The sequence below is a fragment of the Bombyx mandarina genome, chromosome 22, assembly GCF_030267445.1.
Source record: "Bombyx mandarina strain Sakado chromosome 22, ASM3026744v2".
Classification (NCBI taxonomy): domain Eukaryota; kingdom Metazoa; phylum Arthropoda; class Insecta; order Lepidoptera; family Bombycidae; genus Bombyx; species Bombyx mandarina.
In genome coordinates, this window is record NC_143228.1 from 16432294 (window position 1) to 16443306 (window position 11013).

Consider the following 11013-nt stretch of genomic DNA (forward strand, 5'->3'; position numbering starts at 1 on the left):
TTTTATTACGGTTCTAGTTTTACTTGTTATTCTATTTTTACTGCAAGGATGGCTCATCAATATGTGAATGCTACATCCCGAGACAAGAGTTAGAAGTCTCAAAAGTATTGTAACTGACTGTACGTGCTGGTGTTTTGGGTTGGATGGACTCCAGATGTAGTGGATTTTACATAAAATTTTATTAAAGTTTCTTCGCAGGCAGTATTGCATTTTATGAGCTTAGACTGATATGAGTGTCCTGCATATTTCTATCGCAAAATAATTGCATCTAATTATCTTCAAATATATTTCATATTCACCATAATTGAACCCACGAATATTATGGTTTGTTATACGTACACCAATAATTAATATACAAAATCGTAAATTTAGAAATTTGCCATCCCAGGCGTCAGTGTTTTACGCCCACTTCCTTGGCATCGCCATTGACTATGACCGACCGTAACGAGGTCGTCCACCATAGGCAATATTATTATAATACATACATTCATAAATACAATAGCATACGATACTCTAAATTAGGCATAATTTTTTTGCAAATCATAACATGCGCACGATACGCCTTCAAATATTAACCGTTACTAATCAAATTAGTAGTAGAAATGCCATAGGTCACCGCTAGGCATTGTGGGAACAATGTGTTAGGCCGACTGTGAAAAATCTTATGTCCCCATTTATACAGAACATTCACCAACGGAATTGGTCAAATTGAAATTGTTTATTGACATTCACTTCTCTGTCGTAAATGCATTAAATCTATAGGTATACTGATATTATAAAGAGGAAAGATTTGTTTGTTTGTTTGTATTAAATAGGCTCAGAAACTACTGAACCGATTTGAAAAATCCATTCACTGTTTGGGAGCTACACTATTCCCGAGTGACATAGGCTATAATCTTTATTGAAAAAAATTAGGGATCTTTACTAAAACTCCAATAACCTTGGGTTACATCAAGGTGTAAAAAAATTACCTAAAATATTCTTTACATCGCGTGCTCTGCGAAAACTCTTCATGGTAGAATAAAATAATGTACTACGACTTTATAGAACACATTATTAATTACAAAAAGTGTCGAGACATCATTTGTCCAACTGTTGTAGTTATGCCGCAATAAGTGTTCTTTTATTTAAAAAAATAAATAACGTCAAATATCGTTGAAATTTTTGTTAAAGACTCGAGCGGAGCCGGAGCGAGCCGCTAGTACTTATTAAAGCGATAAGTTTTTTGACATAGCAAAATCGCAGTAAAATTTCGTGTCAAATCAGAGCATGGCAGAACAGATAAGCGTTTAAGATATTAACTTAGGCTTTTTTTTATTTCCCTTGTAGGCAGATGAGCATACGGCCCACCTGATAGTAAGTGGTTATCGTCGCCCATGGAATTCAGCAATGCCAGGGCAGAGCCAAGCTTCGTTTGAAGAAGGACATGTCATAGCGCTCGGGAAACATCGTGTAGGGGAGCTGATTCCATAGCCGAATGGTACGTGGCAAAAAAGACCTCTGGAAACCCACTGTGGATGACCGCAGTGGCTCCAGGTAGTATGGATGAGCTGTAGAGTTCCGCACCGCCTGCCACTGGAGTAGACCAGTGGCGGGCGGTGCGATAGTAGAAACGAGATGATGGTATCATCTCAAACAATTCCTCAGAGCACTCCTTGGCTGGTTGTCTAGTCTACTGTTTTTTCCCTACTTAATCGTTAGTAGCCTAAGGAGCTATTCCAAGTTTGCGCGGACCGATAGCGGGCACAAAGTGAGAGAATTTCTAACACTAGCCCTAGCAAGATCAGTGCTTCGCTGAATCTACTACCGGATCGGAATCGCGACCCACTCAGAAGATCCGGCGAGGATCTCTATGAACTAAAAACCGTGTCTACCTTAAGATCTGCTAACCAGATAATTGGAAGTAGCCCGTGAGATTTCCTGCCCATCTGCGACAACATTACTCACTGATCCGTCCGCCGTAGAAATCGGCACGTCACAAATCGGTCAAAGGATATTACCGTCCGACAGTTACCTTTTCAAGACAAACCAGTTTGACCACAATTCGTGAGAAAGTACCCTTGCCCCTGTGATTTAACCGTCATAGACAGTTCGTAGGGATTACACTTGTTCTAAAGGGCGTTGATTTCCCTGACATACGAATCTGAAGTTCGTAAAGGATTTTTGTAATAATTGAATTTGACTTTAGTGCAAAGCTGGCCGTTTCATATTTTAATGATATCAAACTTTTTAAACGCTGATGGAAGAGTTGATATTTAACTAAAATAACCTTAAAAATAATTTTAACTAAATTTAAAATTTCTCTATGACTTTTTTATTAATCATGATTAGGTATAGTAGTAAATAGTGTATCAATGCTCGATAATGTTAACCTAGGACTTTAGTTTGACGTATAGTTGCGGGTAATTACAAATGTCATGCTAAATTTTCCAAAAAATAACCATAAGAAGTGCAAAAAAATCATAGACATAACGATTACTGACAGGAAAAAGCGAAACATGCAAATAAAGGGTCACTCTACTAACAGTTGTTCTCACGGCGATAAGCGGTCAGACTGGTTTAAGGACGAACCCTTCGCGGAGTATAGTATTATCATGCGAGGGCAGGACAGTGTCTTCCGCGTCCATTGTCCACGGAACTGGTTTGGACATTTCCAGTCTGTGAGAAAGTTTTCTAACTTCTCTATTGTTTAATAAATATGTTTGTTTATGTTGATTGATTAGGTCAGGTTTAACTGAAACACAGCGTCTTTTGAGTATTTTTTTATTATGACATATTAGAAAAAACTATTTAAATTTTGTGTTAAATTCAAAATCTTGAATTTTCTTTTTCATTATCTGTGCCCAATATTAACGAGACATACTCGAAAACAATACTCAGATCGAAGTAAACCGAATAATATTTATTATTATTAGTTGCCAACAAACGAATTTACATTACCATTAACATTAATAATAAGATATAAAACACCACATTTTTTATACTCTAAGCAGACAGTTAGCAACGGTAACTTTAGTTTTCGGTTTGAAACCTGTTTGGACAAGGGACGTGGGAATTGACCTGGACATTCGACCCTGAGATTGTTATCGCGACCTGACAATAAAGCAAGTACGTTGGCCTTTGGGTCCCAATAATAATTATTATTTAAGGGAGGATTTTAAAAGACAGGGGTGTTATCTTACCAACTTTTAGCAGTTCTTCAGAACTGTGACGTGACGAAAAAATATTTGTTTATGGTAAAATTATGTGAACTTAAATTTTATTTGGAATGATGCAATGTTTTTAGTCGTGTTCAATTATTTTTTGTAAATTGTCTGGTACCAATGTAATATTTATTTATGATCCACAAATTTGAGAAATGTATCATTATTATGTTATCTCTTGAAAGAATTAAATCCAAAACTTTAAACTTCTTTTTGTGTGTGCGGTTAGGTATGTGTTTAATTAGTATAATAAATCAAATGATCATTATCTAGCTGGTCATGGTTAATATAAAACTGTGTGGATAGCTTCATCGTATTCAGGATGCATTATTCTGCCTAAATTAGTTTTATTTAATGTTATTTATAGAGAAAAATTATAAATAGAACATATTATTATAATGAGATGTAAATGTAAAAATACAATAATCTAACAGAGATGCAGGTACTATTGTTTGGTAGCAACGCTTGAAAAATAATCTTTGAACACATCCCCTATTGTGTTGCTCTATAGAGATGCAAAAATGGCACGCGACTCAGATGAAAAAAAAGATTGGGGTCCATTTTAAGTTGTGTCATTATTTTTTTTGTGTTTTTTTTTAATTGCTCGATTGATCAAGTGTGATTGTAAGTGGTGTTAAAATAAATTTATTGGTATAGAATAGTTTGTTCTGTTTTTTTGATGGAAATAATGTTTTTGAAGATAATGAACGCATATTATCAATTAGAGGTCATCGTGGCCTAATAAGAAGCCTGTGTGCTTAGTGCGAGTTTTAACGTTCTCGATAGCGTAAAAGTTAACTCAAATTGAATGCAGCTGGATCAGCGCCCCTATCGGCAAACGTAGGCAAAAGTTCCAACTCCATACAAATTTGAGTTAACTTTTACGCTATCGAGAACGTTAAAAAATTCGTATTAATCCGACAGGCGGGCCTACTTCTTCCCGTATACGTGACAAATCCGTAATGTATAATGCGTTGACAGTTTAGCAATGCTAACTTTATTAATATTTTGGACAATGTTATTTATTACCTACCTAGTGCTATTAATTAAATATCTGTTATAAATAAATAAATTCGTAAACGATTGTATAAACTGCACGACCGTGTGTATCGACTAAAATTGCGATACATGCAAATAAAGGGTCATTCCACTGACAGTTGTTCCCACGTCTTGAAGCGGTCAAACTGGTTTGAGGACGAACCCTTCGCGAATGATATTGTGCGAGTACCTACAGGACAGTGTCTTCCGCGTCCATTGTCCGCGGAACTGGTTTGGACACTTCCGATCTGTGAGAAAGTTTTCTTAGTTGCCGTGAGTTATAAACAATCTATATATTAATACGCGAAGCAAAAACTTTTTACCCCTTTTTACGAAAATTGCGCGGACAGAGAAGTATGTTTCCCACATTTATAGAGAATACTAGCCGTACTCGGCGCTTCGCTGGGCATTTAAAATTAACATTATTATTTATAATCATTATTATAGTCTAGTCAACAAGTTCAAAAACGTGTTAAATAGACATAAAGCTCCTAAAAATATGTACGATAGCTCATTGGATGTGGAATGATGTCTACAAAAATGTTTTTTAAGGGCTTATTAGCACATAAAAAATTGCGATTGTTATAAACAAAATAAGATTTAAAAAAAAGGAATTTGATTTTTCCTTAATAATTTCTAAAATAATGATATTTAAGGAATTTTGAAAAAAGATCCTGAAAGAGGAGGAAATTTCCAATAAAAAAGTCCCCACTCCCGGAATTCTATCTCTATTATTTATAAAAAAAAAATAATGCTGAAAATAGCGCTCCGCGAGGTCGCTACGGCATAGGCGCGCAGTCTAAAAAGCCGGTATATCACCTAAAATATTTTTTTTATAGTATTAAATAACAATTTAAAAATTTGAATAAATTATGGTGTAATCTAAACACTTGAAGGAAAAAAACCTCGGTGAAAAAAATATTTTACATCGATTTTTCAAAAATTTACACCATTGTTAATTAACTAACTTTTTTCCAATCTCTGTTTTTATAAATTACGGTATAAAAGTTACAATAATTCATCTATAAATTTTTCCCTTCGTGGAGCTCTTATCATTTAAGTACTTAATAAAGTTAAGCAAAAAATTTTTTTTAATCTTTATTATTTTGATAATTATAATTTTTTTTAATTAACAAAAAATTTAATTTCTAAAAAATGTTATGAAAAAAATTTTTTTTTCGTAATATCTTAATATTGCTGTTTTTGCATCTACCATAGGTTTTAATTAACATTTAAAAAAAAAAAATTACGCTATTTGTTAAGAAATTGTTTATAAATAAATAGACTATTTTGGGATTTAAAAAAAAAAAGAATTACCGTCTTATTGTATAGGTGAAATAAAGATTTAGAAAAAAAAAAAATCTTAAATAAATGTTTTAATTGTTTAAAATCGTTTTTTTCATATTTCAATTGTTTAAATAATTAGTTAAGAAATTATTTTTTTCTTAAAAATCATCATTGACTCTTTTCAGCGGATTAACAAAGAAATACATTTTTTTATAAATAATTTCATTGTTTATTAACTTAACAATTTGTTATAAAAAATTAATATTAATCGTTATATTTTTTTTCGAAAACTACAAAAAATTATAAAAACAACCATACATAACAAAATATAGAAAAAAAATTTTTGTATTTTTTACAGCTTTTTTAGATATTATATGATAATGAAATTACAGCCGTTACATAATTTGTCAAGTTATAAATTGTTATAACTTTTAAACTATAAGAGATACGGTAAAGGACACTCAGGTCATTTTTATAAAGGATTTATTTATCTTTAAAATAAATTCAAAATCGATCCTGTAACTATTGTTTATCAGTTGTTATAAGCATTTGATAAATAAATGAAAACTGATCGATAGCAGAATGTAAATGAGGTAAGTATAAATTAAAACTAGTATATTATTTAAACAAAATTATATATTTCTATGATTTATACGTAATTAGAAAGATACTTTATCATAGAACAAAAAAGTTTTTGGGTCCGTAGCTGTATCTATATTATTCAACAAATTATAAGCTATGAAATTTCAAAAAATATCAAAGAAATCATAATTTTTTATAAACAAATGCTTACAACTGATAAACAATAGTTACAGGATCGATTTTGAATTTATTTTAAAGATAAATAAATCCTTTATAAAAATGACCTGAGTGTCCTTTACCGTATCTCTTATAGTTTAAAAGTTATAACAATTTATAGCTTGACAAATTATGTAACGGCTGTAATTTCATTATCATATAATATCTAAAAATGCTGTAAAAAATACAATTTTTTTTTCTATATTTTATATATATGGTTGTTTTTATAATTTTTTGTAGTTTTCGAAAAAAAAAATAACGATTAATATTAATTTTTTATAACAAATTGTTAAGTTAATAAACAATGAAATTATTTATAAAAAAATGTATTTCTTTGTTAATCCGCTGAAAAGAGTCAATGATGATTTTTAAGAAAAAAATAATTTCTTAACTAATTATTTAAACAATTGAAATATGAAAAAAACGATTTTAAACAATTAAAACATTCATTAAAGAATTTTTTTTTTCTAAATCTTTATTTCACCTATACAATAAGACGGTAATTCTTTTTTTTTTTAAATCCCAAAATAGTCTATTTATTTATAAACAATTTCTTAACAAATAGCGTAAAAATTTTTTTTAAATGTTAATTAAAACCTATGGTAGATGCAAAAACAGCAATATTAAGATATTACGAAAAAAAAAATTTTTTCATAACATTTTTTAAAAATTAAATTTTTTGTTAATTAAAAAAAATTATAATTATCAAAATAATAAAGATTAAAAAAATTTTTTTGCTTAACTTTATTAAGTACTTAAATGATAAGAGCTCCACGAAGGGAAAAATTTATAGATGAATTATTGTAACTTTTATACCGTAATTTATAAAAACAGAGATTGGAAAAAAGTTAGTTAATTAACAATGGTGTATATTTTTGAAAAATCGATGTAAAATTTTTTTTTCACCGAGGTTTTTTTCCTTCAAGTGTTTAGATTACACCATAAATTATTCAAATTTTTAAATTGTTATTTAATACTATAAAAAAATTATTTTAGGCGATATACCGGCTTTTTAGACTGCGCGCCTATGCCGTAGCGACTGCGCGGAGCGCTATTTTCAGCGTCATTTTTTTTTTATAAATAATAGAGATAGAATTCCGGGAGTTGGGACTTTTTTATTGGAAATTTCCTCCTCTTTCAAAATTCCTTAAATATCATTATTTTAGAAATTATTAAGGAAAAACCAAATTCCTTTTTTTTTAAATCTTATTTTGTTTATAACAACCGCAATTTTTTATGTGCTAATAAGCCCTTAAAAAACATTTTTGTAGACATCATTCCGCATCCAATGAGCTATCGTACATATTTTTAGGAGCTTTATGTCTATTTAACACGTTTTTGAACTTGTTGACTAGACTATTATTAGGGAGTCCAACACTCATATAAATATTAGCCTATCCATTAAGTACCTACACGTATTTTCTACATGGATACCATGGACACCATTTTTTTTTAAATTATGCAATTAATTATTGTCGAATTTCGACTACTGGGGGACCACTAGATTACTATTGTTATCTAATGATTGTGTTCGTATAGACTATAGTAGAACGTATTTTGTTTACAATTAATTTTCAGTTTAAATCAATTAGGTTTTCCAGCGGACCAGAATAAAATCTTTTCGCTGTCAAAGGTCGCAATAGTTTCATCAGACTACCCTGCAAATGTTAATATCTTCTTCAAGTGATATTTAAAAAGATATTAAGTAATTTACCTTAGCCGTTGACTTTGGTAGGTACCTACTGGCATTTTCGATTTAGTTATTTATTGATTGATAACTTCGAAGGTCCTGTACCTTTGCAGTTTTTATTTAGCAAAAAGGCTAGTACTAAGAAATATTAATATTATTTATTACAGTCTAACTGTTTTGTGGGTTCATGATCGCATCGCTACGACCGCTCGAAGATCACAGGTGGGAGGACCTCTTGTGAGTCCGCACGGGTAGGTACCACCACCCCGCCTATTTCTACCGTGAAGCAGTAATGCGTTTCGGTTTGAAGGGTAGGGCAACCGTTGTAACTATACTGAGACCTTAGAGCTTATATCTCAAGGTGGGTGGCGGCATTTACGTGTTAGATGTCTATGGGCTCCAGTAACCACTTAACACCAGGTGGGCTGTGAGCTCGTCTACACATCTAAGCAATAAAAACATTTAGCTGTATTGCAATTTTCGTTTCTGGTTTGAATGTTAGGATGGTCGTATTCAGATTCTGATGTCTATGATTCTGGCCTTAGCGTAACACTAGTCAAAGCTGAACTCTATTGTCCATTTAAGTACACTCTAAGTCCATAAAATGTGGTTACTATCACACGTAGTTACGACATCATTTCTTACCCTCTACATTTCGACCGGACAAAAGATCTAAATGTCTCAGATAGGGCGGCGACACATCCCCATTCTTAATCGATGTAACAAAGGCGTATGCAAATGTTGTGTTGAATACGCTAAACGCAATCATGTTATCAGTATCGTGTTAGATACAGTAGTGGCAGTTCGTCCTTGAATTGACTTTATTAGGATTTGAAAAATAGAACCCGTTTTTCTGGTGATTTTTATTTATATATAGCTGGGACATACAATAAAGGTAAGATTTTTTTTATAAATAGATAATATTTTTATTAAAATAGATAGTATTTTTACTAAAGCGATTACTGATTTAGATATAGTTATTCAAATTTGAAAGATCAAATACTTTACATTATTTGATAAACTTAATGGATTTTTTTGATAAATAGGGAATATTTTGGTATGAAATGATAAATAATAATTATTGTGTAATGAATAGTGGTTTGTGAAAATTGGATTATCGATGGCATGAAGGGATGCGGCTTTAAATGTAGCCTTCGCATATTTATTCGGGTTCATTCATTCGAAGACGAGCAAAATCCTCGAAAACAATGTTGTCTTCCTCTTCATTAGTGTAAAGAGTATTTTCGTAGCGATGTCTCTCAATAGACTGCATCTTCTTCATTGCATTGAAACGCTGACGTTCTACAGTGCCTGTAAAATTACAGTCATTTAAGCTAGCTTCATGTAGCCAGTACTATTTTTTCATAATTGATTCTATGGTTACCTTCAGCAGGATGCAGCAGTTTGAATGGCACGTCAGTAACCAGTTCTCCTCCAAGAGTTCCACAGTTCAACTTCACTCGCACAGAGTAAGACACCACGATACCAATGGCGTCAGCAGGACATTTACCTTCAGCAACAAGAGTTGAACTGGCCAAGTTCACGTCGTCTTCTTTGAGATGGCCATCCAGGGCCACACCTGCAAAATTGTTGAAAAAAATATACAGATTAGTTGAATACAATGAAGGCGCTATAGAAAGTGAATTTCTGAAATTATTAATAATCTATACCGCGGACATCCTTGCTGTTACGAGCCAAAGGTACCATGTAGAAAGTCTTAGATAGGCTAGCTCCAGGTGTCACGGGGCATCCTTCACGACTCTCAAGAGAAGCGACATGGCGGCTGAATTGAGAGTTGATCATCGTAATTTCGACATGCTGGACAACCATACATCTAATGTTACGGACGGATTTTCTTGAGTTGTTGGAAACGATCACGTTAGCTGCAATTTTCTCTCCATGATAGTAAATTTCACGATCCAGAGTTACTTCGAGATTAATCTTGCCATTGCTGAAGGTGAATCCTTTGCTGACCAGCGAGCTTGGAAGGCGACGTCCGCGAGTTATCGGAGCGTGTTGTAACTGAAATAAATAAAGTGAATCAGCTTAAATCATTTGAAAAATAACAATCTTTTATTTTGTTTCATGTTAGACAAATACTTTTTTAATAGCGAGAGTCACGGAGCTCCTCTTATGACTCTTCTGGTCTTCTTGCTCGGCAACATACGTTCTCACGGAGTAATCTACGCCCATTGGTTTGCCTTGATCTTCTTCAGCAGGTTGCAGTGTCACCTATCCGAATTAGATTTGTAAATTAACAAAGAACTGTTCGTTTAATTTATGCCCAATCTTTTTCTTTATACTTTTAAACTTACCGAGCTGGGTGCCATTTCAGGGAAATTAAAAGTGAAAGGATAAGCATTAGGACCAAGTTTCTTAAGCAATTTTTCTTGGACAGGTGTTAGTTCCATTTTGGAATTGACCAAAGGCACGACTTGTTCTTGTCCAATCACCATTTCCTTGGAAAATTTCACTCCCATCACTTCATCTTCCTCTCTACCGTAGCGGTATGTTGTCACCAACTGCATCATAGAAAATCCATCCAATTAATAAGCACGAACGAAATTTTAGCACTGCACAGAACACTTTGCACTTTTTTGTACCTGACTATAAACTTTTCTGCCTTTCAGATATTCGGTGTCGACGACCACTACTCCATCGACAGGATCGCAATAATCCACATGATCAATGAAGTCGCGCTTGCCAAGGTAAACCGTGACTTTTCCATTTGGAGTTGTTTTCTTAAACACTTTAACGGCAACCACCAACACCAGAGATATAAGATCTAACATTTTGTATTGAATAAGAGATGAGATAAAATAAATAAATGTAAAATGAATTGAAAACGTATAAAAGATTGAATTATGGGATTGACTAGAATTTATTATGTAGTGGAATGTATTGTTTGAAGCTGTCACCAGAAATGAGTGGTATAGGAAATTCCAGCTTATTTATACCGGTAATGTTAGGTTTCATGCAGATATAAGTAGTACTAAT

At 32.6% G+C, this 11013-nt stretch overlaps 1 protein-coding gene across 1 annotated transcript; it reads right to left on the reverse strand.

Annotated features, from left to right (window-relative positions):
- Positions 1-8864: 8864 nt before the first annotated feature.
- Positions 8865-10947, reverse strand: Arr2 (arrestin 2). The gene is made up of 6 exons (XM_089736670.1): positions 10620-10947; positions 10332-10538; positions 10117-10248; positions 9687-10038; positions 9401-9595; positions 8865-9327 (listed from the first exon to the last, which is right to left on the reverse strand). Exons 1-6 carry the CDS (start codon positions 10806-10808, stop codon positions 9179-9181), a joined length of 1224 nt encoding a protein of 407 aa, XP_089592796.1. The 5' UTR covers positions 10809-10947; the 3' UTR covers positions 8865-9178.
- Positions 10948-11013: the final 66 nt, after the last annotated feature.

Excerpts from the sequence above, each read along its gene's own strand:
- Arr2 (XM_089736670.1), bottom strand. The coding sequence starts at position 10,808 with ATGTTAGATCTTATATCTCTGGTGTTGGTGGTTGCCGTTAAAGTGTTT. Across the intron at positions 9,596-9,686 it reads TAACAGCAAGGATGTCCGCG|GTGTGGCCCTGGATGGCCAT; the intron begins GTATAGATTATT and ends ACAATTTTGCAG. Across the intron at positions 9,328-9,400 it reads ACTGCTGCATCCTGCTGAAG|GCACTGTAGAACGTCAGCGT; the intron begins GTAACCATAGAA and ends GTAATTTTACAG.